Here is a 26,557-nt window from a genome sequence, read left to right as displayed (position 1 = left end):
ACACAAATTAAAGACAGATAAAGAGAATTCAAGAACCTTTTGAGCTTTGGGGAGGAAGAAATCGCAGAAATCAGGTGACAGGACTAGGGGTGTTTAACTTATAAGAAGGTGCCTTAAATAGTTGGGTGAGCTGAACTATTTAAGGGAACTATGGCTGCAGGGCTGACTCAGGACAGACTTGAGTGATGCAAGGGTGAAGTGACTACAGTCACTTAGGAAGGTGACCAGCCCAGGGCTGAGGTCCCAACAAGGGTGAAACAGACTCTGGAGCTAGGAAGGTGAAAAGCAGGTGGTGGGGCCACACCTTGGCCCCACCAAGTTCTTTGCTGGTCCAGTCAGTGGTGAGACCTGTGGGGCAGCTGAGCCCAGAGTGGTGGAGACGGGTCAGCCAACACTTGCCCACCTGCCCTGGGACACCTGCGGATCCTAGATACCTGACTTCAAACTGCCAGGGTGTCTGTATAATCAGAGGAAGAGTTGATAACAATGCAGGATAACTAAATGACTAGGGCAGGGATGGCAGGAGGCAGGGCTTCTGGGCTCACCTGATTCTTCCATGTGGGGAAGCTGTCTTTCCTGGAAAGGGCCTTTACTGACCCAGTTGGCTAGTGCCAGGTCCCATCCCTGGGACCAGCATGGCAAGGACAGGGTCCTGGAGAAGGGTCATGACCACCCCCACCACAGCATGGGGTTGACCTGGGAGAGGAGCCGTCTACAGAAGGGAAGGAGAGGTAGTGCTCTGAGCCAGGAATGGGCCCACAGTGCTCCATCAGAATCTCCTGTAAAGGGCAGCATACAGTGGGTTCTGAATGCTAGAGCAGCTGGGAAGAGGCCTGGAAGCTGGTAAATTCTTATCCCCTGCCCTGGGCCAGAGCCCCCATAGGGAGTGAGGAACTGGAGATGGGCATGGGCTTGGTGCCCTGGAAGAGAGGCGCTGACCTGTCTTCGTGAAGTCACGGTGATTCCCAGGTGATGACTGGCTGCACACACACAACCCGCTGAGCATGTGGAATAACTAAGGGGCCTGAAACCAAGGCCAGACAAGAAGGAGCTCGCAGCCTAGGGGCTAGGGTCATGATCTGACCCTGACTCTGGACTCGTTCTTTTTCTCCTTTCCTCTCTCCCATGGGGGTCTTCAATAGAATAAATAAAAATCAAAAGAAGCAGTTCATTGTTGGATGAAACATTGCTCTTCAGACATGTTCATCAAGTTGGCTGCTGAGCTGAGACTTATTGATAAATGGTATTTCTTCTGAGCCTCTTCTTGATCACTCTTGTGGTGACTTCCCAGTATCTCTTCTATATCCGGTTTGTTTCTGCATTATTCCTACACCCAGACCCCCAAACCAACCCCCAGGGTGTGCAGAGGCACTGTGATGGAGAAGGACATTTCCCCATATGCTTTCTGCTCCCGTTTTCTTATTTAATACCTTACCACCCTCCTCAACAGGATTGTAAGCTCTGGCAGAAGGACAGCAACCAGAGTCTTTTATTCTCTGAAGAATTCCCAGTAGATGCTCAATAAATGTTGGATAGCTGGATGGGAGATGCCTAAATACCAGGCCTAGCAGGTCAACAGGATTACAGGGCAAGTGACCCCAGGCAAGTCCCTTGACTTGCCTCTGCCTGAGGTTCATGCCTGATGGATGGTTGCTCTTCATAGGATGAGGTGAGGTATAAGGCTGGAAAAAGCAGCACCAGACAGTTTGGCTTGAATTCTAGTCACAGCTACAGGGATGTTTGGTAATGAGGCACATGGATCCTTCCTCTGTGCATTGAGGGATGGGGGGGTGGGGGTGAGACGGGGAGGGGCCTACATGAAACAGCATCTGATTTGTCTTACTCTCGTTCTAAGAAATTTGCTAGTTGCTTTTGCATGTGAGGGGGTCCAAGGGACTGCTTTAGAGGTCATGTTCTCTGCCATTCTTTGACCTTGAGACGTCACTGGCATCTTTTTATACAAGAAGGTTTATGGATGTGATGACAGGATGAAAGTGATTATAGATGCAATAAACAGGTACAGCAGACATAAATGGGAGAGACTCATATCCTCAGATGGCGTATAAAGTCTTCTATTGGGAAATCACACCACAAAGAAAACATGTGCCCATTGATAGCAAGTTAATTATTAATAAAAGGTGTCTCCTATTGTGTCATTGTGTTGGCCACAGAGATACAGTGGCCCCAGGGCACTCATGTCTGTTCGTGGAGCTTTTTACACCTACATGACACCTCATTATTCTTCCATCTGTTTGACTGCCTACTGTTCCTTCTGATGCGCCTACAGTTCCTTTTTCTTGCCCAGTGACATATGAGCTGCGTGGGATCAGCAGAGTTCCTACGTGTCCTCAGGGCAGTGGAGGAGCTGGGGAGGCCTGCCAGAAGAAGCCGCATCCTCCAGCCCCAGGATGCTCCCTTACACCTAAGTCTGCCCTTAGCCCCTGTTTTGCTGTAACCTCACATCACAGAAATGGGGGTGGCAGCTCTCTGGGATCTCTCTTATAATGGCACTAATCCCATTCGTGAGGACTCCACCCTCTTGACTGAATTACTTCCCAAGGCCCCACCTCCAAATACCATCACACTGGCAGTTAGGATTTTAACATGTGAATCTGGGGGAGCATGAACACAGCTTGGGTTTCCCAAATGGTGCAATGAATGGTAAAGAATCTACCTGCCAGCACAGAAGACGCAAGAGATGCAGCTCGGTCCCTGGGCCCAGAAGATCCCTGGAATGGGTAATGACAACCTGCTCCAATATTCTTGCCGGGAAAATGCCATGGGCAGAGAAGCCTGGCAGGCTACAGTCCATAGGGTCACAAAGAGTCGGACATGACTGAGCATGTCTGAGCACAGCACAGCAAACACTCAGCTTATAGCAGTTCCATCAGGCCTTACCCCATGTGCTCTCAAATAAACCAGCAAACTGTGAGGACTCTGGGATGCTTAGGGACCCATGCCCATCTGTCCCAGGGTCACTCATATTATGTCTCCTTAGCTTCAGCTAAGTGCCCCAGATTCAAAGGGAGTGTGCCCACAGGCATGGCCAAGGGGCCAGCACCTGGTACCGCTTAATAAAAGAGCAGAATCAAGGACTGAGGGGTGCCACATGGCTGGAAGGGCTGGGTCATTAACATGCTGCCTTAGGACATGTACTTTTTCCCCCCTCTTCTTTATTTTATTTTTAAATTAATTTATTTATTTTAATTGGAGGCTAATTATGATATGTACTTTTTATTGTCCTCTTGCTCTGGCACAAATTCTCCCCACCATGGTAAATGACCTTTGGACACTTGAGCTGTGTGTTAGCAGCTCCAGACCTTCCTAACTGTTAGGAAGAAGGTGGGTTTAGGACAAACTGAAGGGCTTCTTTGGTGAAGGGCCAACTCTAGCTGTGGTTGTTGTTTCATCATAAATGAAAATACGCTTCTTGAAAAAAAAAGTATCGATATATCTAGACATGATAGAAATATACATGTACTTGTATACATATCAGATCAGATCAGTCGCTCAGTCGTGTCCAACTCTTTGTGACCCCATGAATCGCAGCACGCCAGGCCTCCCTGTCCATCACCAACTCCCGGAGTTCACCCAGATTCACGTCCATTGAGTCAGTGATGCCATCCAGCCATCTTGTCCTCTGTCGTCCCCTTCTCCTCTTGCCCCCAGTCCCTCCCAGCATCAGAGTCTTTTCCAATGAGTCAACTCTTTGTATCAGGTGGCCAAAGTGCTGGAGTTTCAGCTTTAGCATCATTCCCTCCAAAGAAATCCCAGGGCTGATCTCCTTCAGAATGGACTGGTTGGATCTCCTTGCAGTCCAAGGGACTCTCAAGAGTCTTCTCCAACACCACACTTCAAAAGCATGAATTCTTCGGCGCTCAGCCTTCTTCACAGTCCAACTCTCACATCCATACATGACCACAGGAAAAACCATAGCCTTGACTAGACGAACCTTTGTTGGCAAAGTAATGTCTCTGCTTTTGAATATGCTATCTAGGTTGGTCATAACTTTCCTTCCAAGGAGTAAGCATCTTTTAATTTCATGGCTGCAGTCACCATCTGTAGTGATTTTGGAGCCCAGAAAAATAAAGTCTGACACTGTTTCCACTGTTTCCCCATCTATTTCCCATGAAGTGATGGGACCGGATGCCATGATCTTCATTTTCTGAATGTTGAGCTTTAAGCCAATGTTTTCACTCTCCACTTTCACTTTCATCAAGAGGCTTTTTAGTTCCTCTTCACTTTCTGCCATAAGGGTGGTGTCATCTGCATATCTGAGGTTATTGATATTTCTCCCAGCAATCTTGATTCCAGCTTGTGTTTCTTCCAGTCCAGCATTTCTCATGATGTACTCTGCATATAAGTTAAATAAACAGGGTGACAATATACAGCCTCGATGTACTCCTTTTCCTATTTGGAACCAGTCTGTTGTTCCATGTCCAGTACTAACTGTTGCTTCTTGACCTGCATACACATTTCTCAGGAGGCAGGTAAGGTGGTCAGATATTTCCATCTTTTTAAGAATTTTCCACAGTTTGTGGTGATACACACAGTCAAAGGCTTTAGTGTAGTCAGTGAAGCAGAAGTAGATTTTTTTGGAATTCCCTTGCTTTTTCTATGATCCAATGGATGTTGGCAATTTGATCTCTGGTTCTTCTGACTTTTCTGATTTCAACTTTTACATCTGGAAGTTCTCCGTTCACATACTGTTTGAAGCCTAGCTTGAAGGATTTTGAGCATAATCTTGCTAGCATGTGCAATGTGTGCAATTGTATGGTAATTTGAACATTTTTGGGCATTGCTTTTCTTTGGGATTGGAATGAAAACTGACCTTTTCCAGTCCTGTGGCCACTACTGATTTGTTGACATATTGAATCAAGCACTTTAACAGCATCATCTTTTAGGATTTGAAATAGTTCAACTGGAATTCCATCACCTCTACTAGCTTTGTTTGTAGTCATGGTTCTTAAGGCTCATTTGACTTCACACTCCAGGATGTCTAGCTGTAGGTGAGTGCCAGAGAGGTTATCTGGGTCATTAAGAACATTTTTTGTACAGTTCTTCTGTGTATTCTTGCTACCTCTTCTTCATCTCCTCTTAATGATTCATGGGCACACCTATTTTCACCTATTTCCTCAGTTGGTGATTCTAAAAATACAGCGATTATTATTATAGGTAGTTCCAAATTCGGAGAAGGCAATGGCACCCTACTCCAGTACTCTTGCCTGGAAAATCCCATGGACGGAGGAGCCTGGAAGGCTGCAGTCCATGGGGTTGCTACGAATTGGACACGACCGAGCGACCTCACTTTCACTTTTCACTTTCATGCATTGGAAAAGGAAATGGCAACCCACTCCAGTGTTCTTGCCTGGAGAATACCAGGGACGGGGGAGCCTGGTGGGCTGCCGTCTATGGGGTCACACAGAGTCAGACACGCCTAAAGCGACTTAGCAGCAACAGCAGTTCCAAATTGGGAACTCTTTGAAAGATTGAGTACTACTAACCTAGGAGATGGACTTACAGCTGCTTGTAAATAATTGATAAAATGTGTGAACCAGGACTCATTTGGTTGAAAGGAACAGAAGCCCACATGAGACTAGCTTAAGTAATAAGCAGACTTTCTTGGCTTACAGAACTGGGACATCGAATAGGCACTTCAGCCACATCTGGACCCAAGGCCCAGAGGATGGATGTCCTCAAATCTTCCTTCCTCTTTCTCTCTGATAATTCTCCTCATTTATTGCTCTGGCCACTGCAGGCAGAGGCTGTCCATGGAGGGACAAATGACTGGGGCAGCCCTGGGTTTCCGTTCTTAGATATCAGTGTCCAGGAGAAAAGGACTCCCCTCCTCTTGTCTGTATTGTACTTGACATTGTGATTGGCAGTTCAGCTGAACCACATGGCAGGGAAGGAGGGGTTCCCCAACAGAAAGAGCGGTGCTGTCTGGACAAGCGTAACAGACTGCTGTGTCCATCCATGACATCCAGCAGATGGGGGTGGGGGAGAATCTGGCCTGGGGACAGATGGGTGAGAGTGAGATGTCTTCTCTCCAGCACATACACCTTGGGCAGTTGCCTCAGCCTTGCCTTGGGTCTGTGGCTCTCTTCACTGTAAAATAGTCTCTTGAGAATTAATAAGCAGATACCCATGCTTGGGCTGAGGGGGCCCCAGAGTGCAAGGCAGATGGTATTAAATGAGATATGACAGACACATGTCTAACACTTCATAGGCACTAGTAGATAATAGCTTTCCGCCTTAGTATTTACCAGAATTCAAAGGGGGTTCAGAAGGAAGTAATCAGATTGCATGAAGTTAGTAAGTTCTTCCTTCACCACTGTGGGTGAGGCCCCCTCTCTCTGGGTGGCCCACCTGGTGTCACATAGGTAATTATTGACAAGGGGAGGGGGAGGGTGTTGAGAAAGAGGCAGGGCTTGGAGGGGACTCAAGGCTTCCCTGGTAGTCCAGTGGTTAAGAATCCATCTTCCAATGCAGGAGACATGGGTTTGATCCCTGGTCAGGGAACTAAGATCTCATATGCCACAGAGCAACTAAGCCTGTGTGCCAAAACTAGAGAGTCTGCACACTGCTATGCAGATCCCATGTGCTACAACTAAGACCCAATACAGCCAAATAAATAAGTATTTTTAAAAGATATTTATATATAATTATGGGCTTCTCAGGTGGCTCAGTGGGTAAAGAATCTGCCTGCAGTGCAGGAGACACTGGAGATATGGGTTCAATTCCTAGGTCAAGAAGATCCCCTGGAGGAGGGCACAGCAACCCCCTCCAGTATTCTTGCCTGGAGAATCCCATGGACAGAGAAGCCTGGTGGGCTACAGTCCCTAGGTTGCAAAGAGTTGGACATGACTGAAATGACTGAGCACAGCACACATATATAATTATGCCTGATTTGTGTTGTTGTACGGCAGAAAATGGCACAACATTGTCAAGCAGTTTTCCTTCAATTAAAAAATAATTAAAAAAAATTTTTTTAAAGAGTGCTTGAATGGGAAGCTGACATTTTGCTATTGATGCATTGAAGTCCAGCCTAATTCTGAGAGAGAGGTGAATTCCGGTGAAAATCTAGCTGCCCTCTGGGGTCCTCTAGCTGGCATGTGCCCTCCATGATCACATGTTTCCTGACCTACTTTGCTTTCCCTGCAGTCCACCTGATCCCAGTGTTGGCAACCAAGAATGGAGTGACCAGCAAGAATCGAAAGAGAATCATGCCTGACCCAGCAACAGAGCCCCCCGTGATGGACCCGGTATATGAAGCCCTTTTGTACTGCAACATTCCAGGTGTGGCTGAGCGCAGCATGGAAGGTAGGCCAGCTGGGCAGCCTGACATGGTAGCATCTTCACACAGCATCTAAGGAGCTAGACAGCCGGGGCTCCAATCCTACAGTCGCCACTGGGCTGTGCCCTTGAATGAGTTCCCAGGTCTTAGTTTCCTCATCTGTAAAATGGGCATAACAAGTCATCCCTCCTCACAGACAGGGCTGCTGGGACGAGTGAGTAACTGCTTTGAGCAGCATGAGGCACATAAGAAGGCCTCCACAGTTGTTGGCCGTCATCCTGATTTTCAGTGAGAATGAGCAGAAAGGTGGCCTTGAAGGGTTCTAGGGGGTCACCCTCGGCTCAACCCTTTCCCAGGTGGGCTCTCTCAGGGTTTAGAACTCCCAAATCATACCCTGATGTTGTCTGACATTAAAGATGTAGGAAAATATGATTTCTCTGTTGACTTCTGCTTTTCTGAAAGTATATCAAAGAAGATGTTGAGTATTTATCTCTTTTTGCCCAGTCTTGTTTCATAAGAGAAAGACTTAAAACAGAAGTCATGGTTTCCGGTACTTCCATGGGCCTCCCCCTAGTCTGTGGATGTGAGTGAGGCTACCTGAGCAGTCTTGCCCCTACTTCACTGATCTCAGCCCCCCAGCCACACCCCAAAGCCTCCCTGTGCGTGCTGGGACTCTGGAGCATAAGCAGCCTTCTTACATTCCTCTGCCCTTCCTTGTGAGGGAGTCAGAGGGCCCCCCTCGCTCCAACCCAGCATGGCACCCTTCCACCATGGTCACCCCTCCCGGCCTCTGCGAGCTGAAAGGATAGACTGTTGCTGAGTGACAACCAGGCAACGTGCTTTTCTCACGCAGGCCATGCTCCACATCATTTTAAGCTGGTCTCTGTGCACGTGTTCATTCGACACGGGGACAGGTATCCACTGTACGCCATTCCCAAAACGAAGCGCCCGGAAATTGACTGCACTCTGGTGGCTAACAGGTAAATCGCACTTTTCTTAAAAGTCATTGAAAAGAATCTCTTTTCAGATCAAAAGAGTGACTGGAAAACTATTCAAAACAGGATGACAGGGTGGGGAGTGGCCTGCGTACATCCAGTGAGTAGTTTGCCAGGATTTGGATCTTCAGCACGATCCTGCAGGGTAATCCCATCTCACAGTTGAGAGGACAGAGGCCCAGAGAGGTGAGGACACCTGTCTGAGGCCACACAGCAGATAAACTGAGATTTGAGCCCTGGCCAGTCTGCTATCTACAGTCTCCCTTCCTGCTGTTGTTTAGTTTAAGAAACAGTTGAGACATGGTGCAGTGAGCACTGGGCCAGGAGTCCTCAGACCCTGGAGTGGCTGTTCCACTCAGGGCTGCAGGTATGTCCCTTACTCTCTCTGGGTCTCAGCATTCTGTTTCTGAAATGGGGATGATGCTGCTGACCATGCAGAGTTGGGGTGAGGAGTAAATGGGATGAGAAGGCTGACTATCACCAGCTGCAAAGTCATTTACAGGGAAAGCATTACGTCAGGCTTTTCATTCTTCACAGGAGGAGAGACAACCTGCTCTTGGATGACAGCCTTTAGGATGAAAAATACTTGAAAAGAGAGTAGAAGTGTGCCTGTGGAAATGGCATGGCTCTAAAGTGAGAGGCACAGTTAGCAGTAAAGCAATGGGCCAGGCCTCAGCAGGTGTGTTGGGATCTCACTATCTCCCAGGCAGAGTTTACTGAATGAAGGGAGGAGACGGGGAAGTACTCCGTGGGGAAGATGTTATGGTGATGGAATGCTGTGGGTACCAGCCTGGTGGAACCATTGCCTCCCAGCAGCCAGGGCTGTCCATTCACAGTGGACTGCAGTGTGAACCCAGGAGTTCCAGGCTAACCCTTTGCATCTCAGCCTTCTTATTGTCTGATATCACAGGAAAGATGAAGTGAACCATTTTATGTAAAAACATCATGAAATACCACATGACCCTAGACTTTCATTTCCTGCTGGAGGTCACAAAGCTCGAAGCCTAGGAATTTGTGTCTTCTTTTCTATGTTCAACAAGCATGGATGCATGTCCTCATGTCCCACAGCCTGGAAAACCTCCTGGGTGGAGTCCAGCTCGTGTGCAGTCATTGGCTTTCTTCCTCATCTCTAGCCCTCTGTGGAGCCTTTCTGCTGGGACCCTCTGCCTCTGCCCACCACTGCCTGCCGGCTCTTCACCCTTCAGGCCTTTGCATCTGTGGTTTGGCTTGCTAGTCCCCTCCTATAGCTCCTCCAAGACCCTCTGAGATGGCACCCTTCCAGGAAACCTCTCCCACTGCATTAGGGGGTCTTCTCTGCTTGCATCAGGCACCACCACTGTCTCACTCAACCTGAAAAGAGGGATGTACAGGAAGGGCCTCAGAACAAAATATTTAATGACCAGACCTTAACTAGCCTTACGTTTAGGGCAGGGATAGAGGCCACTTGCTGTGCTGGATGTTGACCCTTTAGTTACTGGGCTGGAGCATCCAGGGTGATGGGAAGGCGGCTAGAGGAAGTGGCTTCTCTCCTTCGGCACAGCAGAGGTTCAGTGTGTTAACAGCTGACTCAGTCTTGTCATTGTACAGGACTTTGAACAACCCAGGGACAGATGGACTAGTGGGCCTCTGAGCTGGCTGGACCCAGATCAGCCTCACAGGCTTTGTGGGAGGTATCCTGGTCGAGTGGGCAGCTCTTAGCTTCTGCTCACCTTTCTCGGACTGGGCTTCAGATTCTCGGGTGGGACAATGGGTCAGCACCCAGGCCAATCAGCTGATGCTGGAAGGCCCCTGGGCACCCTGAGGGCTCTGGGGGCCGTCTGGCTATTCCCAGGGAAGGAGCCCACTTGGCAGGGCCACTGGGCAGCAGGCTAGCCTCCTCCCTACCATCAGGCTTTCCTCCCAGCATCCTTGTTTCTGCCCTCCCACACCACTTGGCTCTGCAGGGCATTGGGCCTTACTCATTCTATATCACTGGTGCCCAGCCCAAGCCTGGTTGTTGGACTGGGTTGGTTGCAGAATGAATTCAGGAGCCCAATAAGAATCACTGGTCATCATTGCCTCTCATGTGTCTATCGTAGTAGATTTGAGCCTCGGCTGTGAAATCCCGGTGAGGTCTAACTGTGGTGATGCAGAAAAGCGCAGAACCTGGTCCCCGCTGAGAATTTGAGCAATGGTGTTTCATTCACTGCAGCAGCCTGGAGTCTCTCAGGCCTGGCCTTTTCTCCTCTCCGAGTGGCTGTGGTCACAAGGCCAGGTCAGGCCCCAGGGCCCCTCGTTCTGCCACGGGGATGGCAGGACCCGTGACGAGGCCACTTCTGCAGTTGCCACCTGAGCAGCGCAGTTTCCAGGAGCCAGCTGCCCCAGCCACCTCTGCGTCATTTCCTTTGGTCTTGACTTTTTGGCCTAGTTCTGCTACTTTAGTCCACATTCTGTATTTTTAGGAGCTACTTTCAGTCTTTTCTAGAGAGTGGATAGAATGTGTGCTGTGTGTATGCTTAGTCACTCAGTCGTGTCCAACTCTGGGTGACCCTGTGGACTGTTGCCCACCAGGCTCCTCTGTCCGTGGGGTTTTCCAGGCAAGAATACTGGAGTGGGTTTCTGTTTCCTTCTCCAGGGGATCTTCCTGACCCAGGGATTGAACCTGCATCTCTCTCTTGTGTCTCGAACATTGCAGGCAGGCTCTTTACCCACTGAGCCATCAGGGAAGGTCTCTTTTAGTCCACATTCTGTATTTTTAGGAGCTACTTTCAATCTTTTCTAGAAAGTGGGTAGAATATACATGTTTAATTAATTAATGGCATTTAATGAATTCCATCTTTTATAACAATAAATGTTGACTTGTCATTATAAACACACATTTAGCGTAAGAGTGAGGAGGTGTTCCAGCAAAGGGGACCCACTCTGGGACTCTTCGTCCCCTGGGACTGTGGATCTGGGTCACCTGCTGGGCCTGCTGCGTTCCCAGGTGCCAGTTCATCTTCATGAATTATTAATTGTATAGCCTCCTCTGAGGCAGAGCATTCTGAAGTGCGCCCTTTACTCCCATCTGGTGAAGGAGACTTCTGGGCTGACAGGTGGGGGTGCACTGAGCTGAAACAGCAGGGGCCAGACACCCTGATGTTTCCCTTTACAAGGACACCTCCCGTGACTCTCAGAGTCTTTATAGTGGAAGCTGCCTCTTCATGAGTAGTTGTGGGGCTCAGGAACATTGTCCCGCAGGGAGGTGGAGGTCGATTTGAGAGGTTAGCATGTAGACAGTAGCTGAAGCTGTGGGCTTGAATGGTATCACACACAGAGCCTGTGGGGTGAGGAATGGGCCGAAAACAGAGCCCTGAGAGCACCAGCCAATTATAGCACAGAGAGAAAGAAGGGTCCCTGAAGGAGATAGAGAAGTTGCAAACAGGAAGAAGGTAAGAGAGTGATGTTATAAGAGCTGAGGAAGGAGAGTTTCAGGAAGGGGGAGTGGGGAGGGTAATCACATCAAGTAGAGCAAAAAGGCCCAGAAAACCAAAGACTGAGAAAAGTATATTAAGTTTATTTTACTTTATTAATAATATAAAATAATAAATTCTTTAATTGGCATAAACTGTAAAAATCTGTGGCATGAACTTGATCTGGTTTCCAGCCATGCAAGCTTTTTTGAATTGCTTTTTTGAATAAACAGTGTCACTGGTCTTATACGTCTCTCTGCTTGTCTAACTAGTCTGTGCAGAACTCAATAATTGCTCAAATGATGGCTAAAGCACAATACATTTTCTTATATATGTGTGGATTAGCCTTAGGGCTTCTGTCTAGAGCTTTGTGTAATAAATAGGCGTGAAAATGTATATAAAATGTAAATAAGAACTCTGAAGCAAATAGTTTGAAGGCTTAAGATGGTAGCACTGCAGGCTCTTTCTGTTTTCAGTGTGAAAGTAGATTTCCAATGAGAATACAATAACATGGGTTTTTCCTGAAGAAAAATTCCTCAGCACAGATACAGTCGTTTCTGTGCATGCTGTTATAATAAGGAGAACCAAGGAGAATTCTCCGATGGGCCAGTGGTTAGGACTCAGTGCTTTCACTGCCATGGGCCCAGGTTCGGTCCCTGGTCAGATAACTAAGGTCCTGCAAGCTGTGTAGCATGGCCAAAAAATAAAAATACAGGCAGCCCTCTACATATGAACCTTTAAGTTTTGAATTTTTGAAGACGTGAACATGTGTTCGCATGTCCAGTCGTGTAAGTTCGTTCACATGTCTGCCGTACATTGTCATGTGTGTGCAACCTATACAAGTTGTGCTTTTGTGTACTTTACTATATAGAGCACAGTAGTTCAGTAGCTTTATTTCAAGCCCAGGATGTCTGGAATCAAGTATAAAAGCTGTGGTGACTTAGCTGGTACTTATCTTACTTTTCAAGGTACTGTATGGTAAGATTAAAAGTGTTTATTTTTTGCATTTGTTTTTATGTATTATTTGTGTATAAAGTATTAGAACCTATTACAGTACACTACTCTATAGCTGATTGTGTTAGTTGACTTCTTAGGCTAACTGTTGGGCTTATGAATGTGCTATCAGACTAGAACTCATTCGTATGTAGGGGACTTACTGTAAAAAATAAAAAGGGGAGCCAGGAATGCCTTGCCTTAAATAACAGAAGTTTATCTCTTGCATGAAGGTCTGAGATGAGTATTCTAGGTTGTATAATTTTACTTGATCATCCAGGGCCCCAGGTTCCTTCCAGGTTGTTGCTCCTGCCATGCCCTAGGGATGTGTACTTGACTGAACCTGGGTTGCAGGAGTGCCTGAATCATGGCCAGAGGGAAGGAAGAGAGAGTGAAGGGGGCACACCCATGATCTGAAAGCCTAAACACAGATTGGCATACATCCTTCCATTCCACTGGCAAATACTTAGTCATGTGACTCTACTTACCGCTAGGGTCTCAAAAATGGGATCTAACCAAGTTCCCAAGAAGCAGAGAATGGTTTTTAGTATCTAACTGTTAAAGAAAAACCAGAGCTGAAGAGCAGATAAAGCATTAAAAACAGATCTTATTGAGGAGTTAATACAATAGGGATAGAACTGAGCTCAGTTCCGGATACAGCATAGACAAGGGGGGCTTTTTAGCCAAGGAGCAGGGTGGGGGGGTCAATGGAGGGAGAGTTACTGTGAGGACACATCAGGGTGAAGGGGTCCCAGTTAACTGACTCCACAGGATTCCTGATGAAAGCAGACCCGGGTGATCAGATACCACTGGGGTTGAGGAATTTGATCAGGTATCAAGGGTGATCAGATACCAAGAGTGGGAGATTCTGGGCTTCCCTAGTGGTCCACTGGTAAATAATCTGCCTGCTGATACAGGAGACATGGGTTTGATCCCTGATCAGGGAACTAAGATCCCACATGCCTCAGGGCAACTAAGCCCATGCACCACAACTACTGAGCCTGTGTATCTGGAGCCTGTGCTCTGCAACAAGAGAAGTCACCTTAAAGAGAAGCCCTCACACTGTAACTAGAGAAAAGCCTGCATAGCAACAAAGACCCAGCACAGCAAAAAAAAGAGTGTGAGATTCTGGCTAAACTGACTTTAGCAGGATTTTTGCTACAAATGGGCAATGCAAAGACAGGTATAAATCCAAAGATCAAGGCCTGGTTGGGAAGAGGGTTCAGAGAAGACTAAAATTTGACCAAAGAGAGTCTGTCATATAAGTAAGGCTCACTTACAACTACCTTTATTTTTAATATTTCCATCGAAATCTGGATATTTTAATAAACCATGGGAACTTTCTATATTCATTGCTACAGATTATAGAAAGCTTGGACTTTTCTTGAAGCATCTAAGTGTGGGGCACTTCCCAGTTGAATTCATTTACATGTGTTTTTGAGGTATCTACTGTGTGCTAGGGACCCTCTCACTCCAGGTATGGAGCAGTATATGAGGTGGGAAGAACTGATCTTGGGAGGCTGTGGGATGGCCTCGGCTGTGATGGCTTGAAGCAGGAATCTCAGTTCCCCTACCAGGGTTTGAACCTAGGCTGCTGTGCTCCCTAGTTCTTGTCTGCTTTGAAGAAAGAATTCAGCAAAGAGATGAAAAGTAGTGAGATAACTAAAATGTTTATTAAGAGAGCATATATGTGCAGAGGAAGCATGGGCTGGCTCAGAGAGAGAGAGTCCTGTGCTTTTGGAGGCAGTTCCTCCAGGTTTCCTCTGGCCGGTCATCTTGCTTTGCCTGGCTTTAAGTCCATAATTGGTCTGGCTAAAGGCCCTCCCGTGTGTGCACGTGCATCTTTTAGCCAGGATAGATTCCAGTGCAGAGGTCTCAGGGAATTTGACAGAACATATTATGGTCTAGCACCCCCTCTCCTAAGGATCCGTTCTTTGCATGCATAGTTTGGGGGTCTCTGAACTCAAGAAAGAGAAATATGTGGTCTCTTTATCTTTTATCCAAGCAGGACTCCGCTTCCTCTTGCTCCTGCTTTATCTTTACCTTGAAATATCTGTCCTCAGGAGACAGATTATAGCTGCTCAGTCTGGGGCCCATATATCTCCTGCCTCAGGACCTGATCATTCAGGTCCAGGACAGGCCCAAGGACTCAGGTTACCTGGTCCTCTTCCTGATTAAAAGACTCAGTCTTTTGTTATATTATCCATAAGTGAAGTTTTTCTTTCATGAATTGTCATTTTTCCATATCAAAAATAGGTTTCCATGAATACAGTTAGATATTAAAGCATCATTAAGCAATCAGATTCCCTGAAAACCTGGGACCTCCCAGCAAACACTTTCAGTGGGGAAATTTCATTTCTAAAATTGGTAGCAAAGCTTTCTTGGATCCTCAGACATCACCAACCTGAAATAATGGCCTGGAGCAGAATATCTGACTCCTGTTGATAGATAGCCTTTGTTTATGTGGATTCGTTTCGGCAGCCTCATTATCAGTCTGGACATTTTACTTCCCAGTTTGCAAATATATATGTGTTTCAGCCTCAGGGAAAATAACATCCTCTGTTTTTATGGAAAGCCATAATGTCTTGTAGCAATACAGGATGATTTATTAGACTATATACTGTATGTCAGGATTAGCATTCTCTAAAACATATTTTTGTAATGGGGTTTTTTTTTAGCTTTATGTTTTCAAAAGATAATAAACCCATTCTGGCAGCCATTGTAAAAGCATTGCCAAAGTTAATTAGGTTTTCAGACAGCAGGGGTCTGCCATTAAACAATTTATCTTTGCTTATTTTCATGCTGCTTTAGTTTAGTTGGGAACTACTCTATCTGTCCACCTCTGTTCAGCTGGACAATGTATAAACAGTCATAGGCCATTTCATTATTCAAGGGAAAGGTGTGTATATTCATAGATCATTTCATTATTCAGAGAAAATGTATGTATATATTCATAGGTCATTTCATTATTCAGAGAAATTGTGTATTTGTGATTAGACTGATAAATCTTGATTTACCACATGTGACTTCATGGCAGAAATATAAATAATATAAATTTCATAAGATCTCATACATAACCTGTTTTTTTCCCACTCTTCATTTTCACCCCACATGCAGTGAGATACCATATGTGCAAAATGCATAGTGAGCTGTAGAGATATGGGTTATCCTGATCAGTTAATTTTCTTCACAAGAGATTTTTCCAGAGGTCACGTAAGTTAAGGATTAAAGGTTACCCCAGTGAAAGCTGGGTGACCTTTTCTAGGAGGAAGAGGCAGCATGTGGAAAGTCTTGGAAGGGTACAAGAACAAGTGTGGGGTACAGAAGGCAGATGCTATGTGTGGCCAGAGAACAGCACTGGGGAGCCCTGGGCCTCAGAGTCAGGCAGGGCCAAAGTAGGCTAATGGGCTCCTTTCCAAGGAGCCAAAACCTACTCAGGGATGCAGGGATAGGAGAGAGGAGCAGAGCAGCCCAGGAGGGCACATGGGCAAGGGCAGGGGAGGGAGAAATCGAGGATGACTGCCAACCTAGGCTTGGCTGCCTGGTAAGGTCAGTGGCCTCCTGGAGAGGGAAACAGGAGCAGTGCGGGCTGGGGAACAGAGTGCATGAGGTCAGCGCTAACCCCCACAGGGCTTGAGAAGATGGGCACTCGGAGATGGCAGGGGCTCAGGCTGGCCTTACGGAGTCGGGGGTTTATATGTAGGTGTCAGCAGGCGAGTAATCGTGAGCTGGGAATGTACTATTATTGCAGGTGAGAAAGGGCAAGGCTCACTTGGGATACTGCTTGTTGCAGGTGAAATCGTTGTGGACTTTTTCAGAGCACATTGACCGCTAACTCTCTGTGTTGTTTCTTTAGGAAGCCGTATCACTCTAAACTGGAGGCTTTTGTGAATCACATGTCAAAAGGACCTGGAGCCTCTTTTGAAAGCCCCTTGCACTCGCTGCCTCTTTACTCCAGTCACCAGCTGTGTGAGATGGGAGAGCTCACGCAGACAGGTCAGTACATCGACCATTCTTCCACTTACTCTTCCACCCACTCCCGTGTGTGGTGGACGCGAGCAGCGGGGCCTCGGGTGAGACGCTGTGGGTGTGGGGGTGAGTCAGCACGAGTACCTGAAGCAGCTGTGAGCCCACCAAGGTATCTCATTAAACATTTCTTTTTAAAAATATATTTATTATTTTTGGTTGCACTGGGTCTTCACTGCTGTGTGCAGGCTTTCTCTAGTTGCAACAAGTGGGGGCTACTCTTCATTGCACTGCACTGGCTTCTCATTTCAGTGACTTTTCTCATGTGTGGGCTCAGCAGTTGTGGAGCACAGGCTTAGTTGATCTAAGGCATGTGGGATCTTCCCTGATCAAACAAGGGTCAAACCCATGTCCCCTGCTTTGGTAGGTGGATTCCTATCCACTGCTCCAACCAGGGAAGTCCCATCTGATCTCTAAATATTAAAAATAGCCTTTTCTCTTATTATTAAAAATATATATATTCATGGAAGAGAAAGTAGGAATGACAATTAGGCAAAAGGAAGACGAATCTAAAGCACTCATAATCTCACCAAAGAATTAATAACCATTAGTGTTAATATCCGGAGAAGGCAATGGCACCCACTCCAGTACTTTTGCCTGGAAAATCCCATGGATGGAGGAACCTGGTACCTTGTAGTCCATGGGGTCACTAAGAGTCGGATACGACTGAACAACTTCACTTTCACTTTTCACTTTCATGCATTGGAGGAGGAAATGGCAACCCACTCCAGTGTTCTTGCCTGGAGAATCCCAGGGACGGGGGAGCCTGGTGGGCTGCCGTCTATGGGGTCGCACAGAGTCAGACACGACTGAAGCGACTTAGCAGCAGCAGCAGCAGCAGTGTTAATATCTGTATGCAGTCATGGGTATACACACACACACACTCACACTCATTCTCACAGGTTGTATCTTCCTGAGCACTATTTTGTAGCCCACTTTTTCACTTAATAATGTATTGTGATAATCTTTCTCTACCAATATGTGTTCATCAACAACATAATTTTTGATAGCTGCATATTCTTCCACTATGGATAGGCCATGATGTATGTAACCAGTCCCATGTTCTTAGATACTTAGAACAAAACAGCTAAAAGGTTTTAGTGCCCCAGATCTGAGGGACATGCATATGGTAGAGCCCCACCACACATGGAGCCTGCAAGTGTGTTCCTCACAAAAGCCGTCTCTCCCTCTGCGGCCCTGCTCATACGACTGTGCAGCCAGTACACTGTCGGCATAGGTTGGTGAGTTAACTGTGAGTTGGCATGAGAAAGAACTGGTGCCCCCGAGAGGTTCCAGCTTCCTATGTCTTCAGTATGAGACCTCAGAGGACCTTTGTGTGGTCACTGCTCTTTCTGGAGGAATCAGGATGACCTATAGGCCATATTCTGTTTCTTGATCCACCAGCATCTTAGGACCTCAGCTTTGATGGAAAGAAGGTCCATCAAACCCCACTGGTTTCCCCATGTTTTGAAAGCTATTATTATGGGGGAGAATGATAGTAAGTGACCAAGTGGGTTAAGATGAAGGCTCTGGAGGACTAGCCTTGAACAAGGAGTTTTGTCAAAAGCTTTTGCTAATTAGTTCCACGTGCGCAAGCTTTGCATTAGTTTAAAACAGGAGTCCTGGGATTTCCCTTGTGGTCCATGGCTAAGACTCTGTGCTCCCAATGCAGGGGGCCCGGGTTCAGTCCCTGAACAGGGAACTCTATCCCACAGGCCACAACTGAAGCTCTTGTATGCTGCAGCTAAGACCTGGAGCAGCCAAATGAATAAATATTTAAAAAACAAATAAATAAAAATAGAGGAGTCCTTCTCCTACCAGAACCAGAGCCCCCTTTTATTAACAAGTATTTTGTGGTGCTCCCTGAACTATCCCAAAGTGAAATTCAAATATAACCGTTCTATATACATAATTTTACAAAACAGTTATATCAGGTATCCTACCTGTAATATGAAGTAGAAACAAAAGGAAATGATTTTATTATGTAATTGTATATATCTCAGTATAAATGTTTGAGCACACCTTTGTTAGAAAAGAGAATGAAGTAATCAATTGCTTGCACGTAAGTGTAGATGGGTGTGGTGACAGCCACAGATGCAGACTCATCAAAGGATGTGCATTGATGACTCTTAATACCCCGTATATCAGGACATGATTTATTTGACACATGTGATCAAGACAAAAGACAGATGTCCCTTAATTTATTTCTGGAAAATTCAGTAGATGTTAATATTATGCAAAAATGGTTTTATGTCTGTAGACACAAAAAAACAGTTTTGAAATTGAAGTATTAAAACTTCAAGGATTAAAGTATTAAAACCTGAAGGATTTTCACATATGGGAATGTCTTGTACCTTCAAAAGTTATTCGGAACAGAGAACAGTTCCTTGTGAAGACTGTCCAGCCCTTGGCCCCCACCCACAAGGGGTCAGCAATGTTCCTCCCGGTGTTAGTGTGACAACCCAAACCCTCCCTGAGGGCAGAACTGTGCTTGCTAAGAACCACTGGTGGTGAGTAGCAGAAACCAACTCAAGCCAAAAAGAAAAAAAAGGACATTTATTATAAAGACTGAGGATGACTCACAGACTCTAAGGGCAAGAATATGACTAGGCCTCCAGAGACTGGTCCCAGCGATAACAAAGCTGTCTGTCCCTGCTGCTACAGTTTTGCTATGTGTCTGTCAATGGAGACAGTCCTGGCCACGTGTAAAGATGAACTTACACGTTCACGTTCGTGAGAGAATCCGATGGCATCCTTGAGGGTCAGTGTCCATCAGCTGGCTGGGAGGGCAGGGTAATTGCATCAAGTAGTTTACTCATTCCCATCTTTCTTTCCAATTGACCTATTATCATCAGTGTTTTTCAAATTAGCCTTGCCCTAGAAATCTTATTTGTGGTAGTTTGCTCCTATTCCCTTGGTCTCTTTTAATGGTCATTTTTATCTATTTGAAATTTTGCATCGCTGTTGGAATAATCATTTATAAGTGGCACACTTTGGGGACCTCACAGGAACCATGTAAGATGCAGTTGGTCATTAGTGTCTACTCTGTCCCAGGTGCTTTAGCAGCTGCCGTGTGTAGGGCAGGAGGGCCACTGGATGGCACGGCGCATGGAGGCCCCTGAGGGTGCTGCTGCCAGCTGCGGGTGCTTACAGAATAAACACAGGCTTTGGAGTAGACAGAGCTATGAAGTGGGGCATGTAACATATTCCCGACAGAGCTGGTGGCCGGTTGCATTTGACAGTGTGTGTAAAGCACTGAGCACAGTTCTAGCACATGCTAGGCTCAGCAAATGCAGCGAATGCCACAGAAGTCCAGCAGCCTGTGTGAACAGGAGGGAATGATTAATTCCACCTGGGGGTGAAAGAGAAGGCCAGAAAAGAAATTATAGTATTGGAGTCAGGATGAGGAAGGATTTCACTGGGAAGAGAAAGGGAAGGACATGAGCCGGGTTGTGAAGATGCAAGTTGTGTTTGGAGAGAAGGAGACACCCTGAGTGGGTAATATTTTGGCGTGAACATGTAGGGAGGAGGTGATGTGAGCCGGGACTAAGAGCACAGGTTGGGCCCACATGGGAGCTGGAGTTCTGGCTCGGCCACATCTTAACTGTGAATGGCTTGGGCCTCAGTTTCCTTCTGCTTTCTTTGTTGTTTTTTTGTGAAGATTAAAGGAGAAAGGTCTGGTGGCCTTTCATAGGTGGCCTCAGAATGCAGGGTAGGCCCAGAAGGAACTGGGGGCTGACACAGATTCTGGGTGTTGGCCCCTCTGTGCAAGTCATTTGGAAATGCTAAGACCTGTCCCAGCCCAGATCTCTGAGGGGACTCAGCTCTCAATACTCTTCATTTGGAGTAGGATCTAGATAGCCTTCATGTTTTTTTTTCCCCCCTGAGCTGTTCCCCTTCCTGGGCTAACACTGTTCCCTCTGTCCCACACATTTCAGCCTGAAGTTGTCTTGTCTTTTTGGCTGGGCTTTTCAGACCAGTTGAGCATCTGAATAAGTGGTACCACAGGTCACAGGGCCTGCCCGTGGTTTACACTCAGGGAACTCCGATCTCACACTGAAAGGCCATCCCAACATCCTGTTGGCTGGAGAGTGAGCTTGCTCTTATCTTGGATTGCCTTCTCCTACTTGAAGATAAAGCTTTTTCAGTGGTTTTTTTTTTGTTTGTTTGTTTTTTTTATTGTACTGTGGCATAGTTCCTGTGTGTAGTTCAAAACTGTAACTACTAAAGGGAAACCTAAAATTCATGCTGCTACCCACGTTCTATTACCACCCCCCATTTCTGTGCCCCTGTCACCCCCAGATAACCATCATGCACCTTTCCAAAGTTTCTTTATACAAAACACAGGCAGCTGCCTACATAACGTTCTTATTTTTCCCCTCATTTTAAAAGGAGCATAGTAAACACACTGTTCTACAATTTGCTCTCTTTTTTCCCCCCAAATATTCCATCTAGGTACCTGGGAGATCATTCCATATCTGTGCAGGGAGAATATCCTTGCTCATGGGCAGGTAAAGGGCAGGACTGGGCAGAATGGACCCAGAAGGTGAGCAGAGAGCCTTGGGCTGGGAGAATAGGGAGTATGGCGTGAAGAAGGGAACTGGGCAGCCAGGATTTGACTTGTTCTCCTTGCCTGGCTGATTTCTGTGAGCTCCCAGGCACTCTGAGGAGATTTGTCCCTGGGCAGGAGGGAGAAAGCTCTCCTTAAGCTCCGTTACCTCCCACACCTCCACCAGCAGGCTGGTCTTACCTCTGAGCCCCACCAGTCACAGCCCTCCTCCAGAGGAGGGATTGAGGCAGACAGATGGTCCCTGTACTCCCTGGAAAGGCGTGGGTCCAGAAGACAGGGCCCCACTCTGCTCATCCCTTTGTGTGTAATCCCTTCACATGCTGGTGGGAGCCCCTTCTGGAGGGTCCCTTGCAGCAGGGGCCAGGCTTGAGGATGTAACCATACAGTGTCTGAAGCCTTCCAGCATTGGGCGCGCCTCAACTCCCCTGGCTGTCCCTTTCACTGAGCTGGTAGTGAGGCAAGCATGTGGCGCTCTTGTGTTTCAGGGGTCGTGCAGCACCTGCAGAATGGCCAGCTGCTGAGGGACATCTACCTGAAGAAACACAAGCTCCTGCCGAGTGACTGGGCTGCAGAGCAGCTTCACTTAGAGACCACTGGCAAGAGCCGGACGCTGCAGAGTGGGCTGGCTCTGCTCTATGGCTTTCTGCCAGATTTTGACTGGAAGAAGGTTTATTTCAGGCACCAGCCCAGTGCTCTGTTCTGCTCTGGGAACTGCTATTGCCCACTGAGGAACCAGTACCTGGAGAAGGAGCAGCGTCGGCAGTACCTATTACGTTTGAATAACAGGCAGCTGGAAAGGACCTACGAGGAGATGGCCCGGATTGTGGACATCCCCACCAAGCAGCTCCGGGCTGCCAACCCCATAGACTCCCTGCTCTGCCTCTTCTGCCACAATGTCAGCTTCCCCTGCACCAAGAACGGCTGTATCACCATGGACCACTTCAAGGTGATCAAGACGCATCAGATAGAGGATGAGAGAGAGAGGCAGGAGAAGAAGCTGTACCTGGGGTACGCGCTCCTGGGCGCCCACCCGATCCTGAACCAAACTGTCAGCCGTATGCAGCACACAGCAGAGGGCAAGAAGGAGGCGCTCTTCACTCTCTACTCTGCTCATGACGTTACTCTGGCCCCGATTCTCAGTGCCTTGGGCCTTACAGGAGCCAGATTCCCACGGTTTGCAGCCAGGTTGGTCTTTGAGCTCTGGCAGGACAGGGAGAAACCCCGTGAACACTCCGTCCGGATCCTCTATGATGGTGTTGACATCACGTTCTACACTTCATTCTGCCAGGACTACCACAGGCGGTTTCCCAAGCCCATGTGTCCCCTTGAAAATTTAGTCCGCTTCATCAAAAAGGACATGTTTGTGGCCCTGGGTGGTGGTAGTACCAATTATTATGAAGCATGTCACAGGGAAGGATTCTAAAGGTACACAATGCAGCGCTGAGAATCCATGCCAATTCAAAAGGATGGGGAAGGTCCACTTCTAGTTCTGTCGGCTGCTAAAGTTACAAGGTGGTTTTTAAAGGCCAGAAATCATGCTTGGGGCCCACGTGGATTTGGGGTTGAACAGGGAGTATGTTACTGTAATTAGGTACGTGAGTAACTTGAGACACAGTGGTCAGTTCACAGAGAAAGGAAGGTACTTTATTCCAGCTAGACTTTACTTGGATGCCAGAATAATATTTCAGTGCCCAAAGCTGCCATTTCAAATGTATATTCTTTTGATCTGCCTTGGTACTGTGTGATGGAATCAGCAAACCTCAGCCAAAGCTCCTCTTCATCTGGGACAACCTCACTTTGTCTTTGTTCAGTGAATGGTTTCCTGAAGTGATTCATTTAAAACAGGGGTGGGCAAACTTTTTCCGTAAAGGGCCAGATAGTAAATACTATAGACTCTGGACCAAAAGGCCACCTATAGCGCCTGTCGCAGCAGCTCGACGCTGCTCTTGTAACATGAAAGCAACCACAGATGACCCATGGATGAGTTAAGCATGGCTGTCACAGGCCACACAAAAGAGGCAGTGGGCCAGCTGTGGCCTGAGGGCTGTAGTTTGCTGACCCCCATTCTAAGAACCAGGCTGCACTACCATTGCGCGTTCAGCACTTTTTGAGAGAACCAGTTGAATACCCAGAATTATTCAGTGGTGCCTCCAGTAACTTCTGCTAGAAACACAGAATCTGGTCTGTATCTGACATTATCACAAAACTTGAGGGGAAACAAACATTGAATCAGAATGAATCATAAAAAAATTTCCAGAATAATACTTGATGTTCATGATGATTGTGGTATAAGATAGTTTCGAGTATGTCTTCGATATTTGTCTGCTGTAGTCTATTTGCTGTACATGCTGAAATTTTTGTATTCCATTTAGTATTTTTATAGTCTAGGGAAATATTTTCTAAGACCAGTTTTAGATGTGCTCTTATTCCTATGAAATATTCAATTTACTGTATCTGCTTGGTGGTTAGAAGGGAACTAGAAGCTGAATTCAGGCACTTTCTCCCAATAAAGCTAATGATGGCTCATTCCCTTTGACAAGCAGTAGAATTGGATCAATTTTTAAACCATTTTCGTCAGTTTCAAATGGTAAATTCAAATTGATTTTTAAATAAGTTTTTGGAAGAACTTTGTTACTAGATAGTTAAATAATCTTTATAAGGTATTTTATATATTAGAAGCAATTATAATTAAATGTGATTTCTGCCTAAAATGGTGCTAGTTCTGTGCAAAGAAATGTAAAGTGAGATTCTCCAATGTCGTTGCCATTCCAGCCTTTTTTGTCTGTTTTTGTCCAGTGTTTCATTTGAATACATCTGTTTCTATTAATAAATTTTTGAAGAATACTCATACATGTAACTCATGGTTTGTACCTATAAGTCACTGTTTCTTTTCAAGTGAGTTTTGTTTTATCTTAAATAAAAGCATTTTAAATTAGAAAACTCTACAGTACACATGGGGAAGGGAGGCCCAGTGTGACTAGCAACGGGCCAAGCTGGGCCTGCTAGGGTGACCAGAAGGGACAGAGTCCTGCCCTGGGCCACAGAGGGGCTACAGCTTCCTTCTCTGACAGGAGCATCAGGACTTGGTGGTCAAGGGTGTGTCACAGCTGGTGGCCCTGGACTGGGTGACAATTTATCTCAAAGTCTTCTTTTATTGCTGAAAATCATGTGTTGTCGTCCAGTCAGTAAGTCGTGTTCAACTCTTTGTGACCCCATGGACTGCAGCATGCCAGGCTTCTCTGTCCTTCACTATCTCCCAGAGTTTGCTCAAACTCATGTCCCTGGAGTTGGTGATGTCATGCAACTATCTCATCCTCTGTTGTCTCCTTCTCTTCCTCCACTCAGTCTTTCTCACCATCAGGGTCTTTTCCAATAAGTTGGCTCTTATCAGATAGCCAAAGTATTGGAGCTTCAGCATCAGTCCTTCAATAAATACTCAGGGTTGATTTCCTTTAGGATTGACTGGTTTGATCTCCTTGCTGTGTGTTGTCTTTTGAATATTTAAAGCCTATGCAAGTTTGTTTTTTTTTTTTGCTCCCACTCGCTATCTATCTAAATCAGAACTGCTAAGCACAGCTTGAAGATTTTAAAGTAAAGGTGAATCAGGAGATATTTTAAAAATCAATTCTGCAACATCTGTTTTGGTAAAGGTGGATATTTTGCATAAGAGCCAATATTAAAAGTGCAGAGGTTTTGCTTCCTAAGACATTGGGTATGCTGCTGCTGCTGCTGCTGCTGCTAAGTCACTTCAGTCATGTCCGACTCTGTGTGACCCCATAGACGGCAGCCCACCAGGCTCCCCCGTCCCTGGGATTCTCCAGGCAAGAACACTGGAGTGAGTTGCCATTTCCTTCTCCAATGCATGAAAATGAAAAGTGAAAGTGAAGTCGTTCAGTCGTGTCTGACCCTCAGTGACCCCATGGACTGCAGCCTTCCAGGCTCCTCCGTCCATGGGATTTTCCAGGCAAGAGTACTGGAGTGGGGTGCCATTGCCTTCTCCGAGACATTGGGTATGCATGGCATTAAACTATCCTCCTCAGTATCTAGTTCTGACACATTTCATTTCTATAAACAAACACTGAGCACCCAGCTGAGGGTGCTGGAGTTTGTCCTTGGTTTCAGGGCAATGGTCTCAATGACTTAGATTATGGCAAGTGTGGGTGTGCACACTGCATAACCAGCTTTGCTGTTTTCATGATTAAAATTAATACATGCACATTGGAAACAGTCAAACAATACTGAAAACAACTTCAAAGGTGAAGTTCTCTAATCCTACCTCCAGAGAGAACACGATGAGCTGCTTGAAAAATATTCTTCCAGAAATTTAACTTGCAGATACAGATATATGTATAATTTTTAAATAGGAACAATATTATTCAACATATTGTCCTGTGACTTCCTTCCTTCAAAATATATTTTGTTTCCTTTAACAGTATGTCTTAGACATATTTCTCATTGTTTCCCTTAACAGAATGTCTTAGAGATTTCCACGTGGAGAGAAGAGGTGGGGGAAAGAAAGAAAGAGAAGGAAGGAAAGATAGCTCTTTTATAGCCATAGAAAATATTTCATGATTTCATGATATAGATGAGACATACTTTTTAATATTTTTAAAGTAATTCCCTTTTTTCTTTCGAGATTTTACTAAAAGAATATTTATATAGTATTCCTGACACAAACATTTTAGCATTTTGACAGCCAGGTAGCTTTATAAAATCATCAGTCAACTGACTGAGTTTATCAATTTAATCTTTCCACAACAAAACAACCAGCTTTGAAAGTAGTTGGCAGGACTGAATAGCAATTGTATCATGGTGTTGACTCAGGATGCATATCCAGCTTTTCCTGACTGTCCAAAGTAAACATTTTTAAAAATAATTTGATTATTTATTTATGGCTGTGCTAGATCTTTGTTGCTGCGTGGGCTCCTCTCTCAGTGTGGGGTGCAGGCTTCTCATTGCGGTGGCCTGTTTGCAGAGCACGGGCTCCAGGGCACTTGGGTTCAGCAGTTGTGCCGCAGGGACTCAGTAGCTGCAGTTCCCAGGCTCTACAGCACAGGCTCAATAGTTGTAGCACATGGGCTTGGTTCTCCCATGGCATGTGGAATCTTCTCCGGTCAGGGATCAAACCCATGTCTCCTGCATTGGCAGACGGATTCTTTTCCAGTGAGCCACCAGGGAAAGCCTAAAGTAAACATTTCAATCAAAGATAACCACACTGATCTTCAAATGGTGATATTTAGAGCTG

At 46.2% G+C, this 26,557-nt stretch overlaps 1 protein-coding gene across 3 annotated transcripts in view; it reads left to right on the top strand.

Moving 5' to 3' along the window:
• PXYLP1 (2-phosphoxylose phosphatase 1) overlaps window positions 1-24,165 on the top strand; it is an 85,976-nt gene extending 61,811 nt beyond the window's left edge. For all 3 annotated transcript variants that reach the window (XM_055569524.1, XM_055569522.1, XM_055569523.1), the window contains 4 exons: window positions 7,165-7,323; window positions 8,151-8,277; window positions 16,573-16,712; window positions 21,798-24,165. In XM_055569524.1, the coding sequence (XP_055425499.1) occupies window positions 7,165-7,323; window positions 8,151-8,277; window positions 16,573-16,712; window positions 21,798-22,735 (1,364 nt within the window). In that variant the 3' untranslated portion in view covers window positions 22,736-24,165. The remainder of the gene's footprint in view (window positions 1-7,164; window positions 7,324-8,150; window positions 8,278-16,572; window positions 16,713-21,797) is intronic.
• The last annotated feature ends 2,392 nt before the right edge of the window (window positions 24,166-26,557 follow it).

This window comes from Bubalus kerabau, chromosome 2 (genome assembly GCF_029407905.1).
Source record: "Bubalus kerabau isolate K-KA32 ecotype Philippines breed swamp buffalo chromosome 2, PCC_UOA_SB_1v2, whole genome shotgun sequence".
Classification (NCBI taxonomy): Eukaryota; Metazoa; Chordata; class Mammalia; order Artiodactyla; family Bovidae; genus Bubalus; species Bubalus kerabau.
Note: the sequence above shows the minus strand (reverse complement) of the source record. Positions and strands in the feature narration are given on the sequence as shown.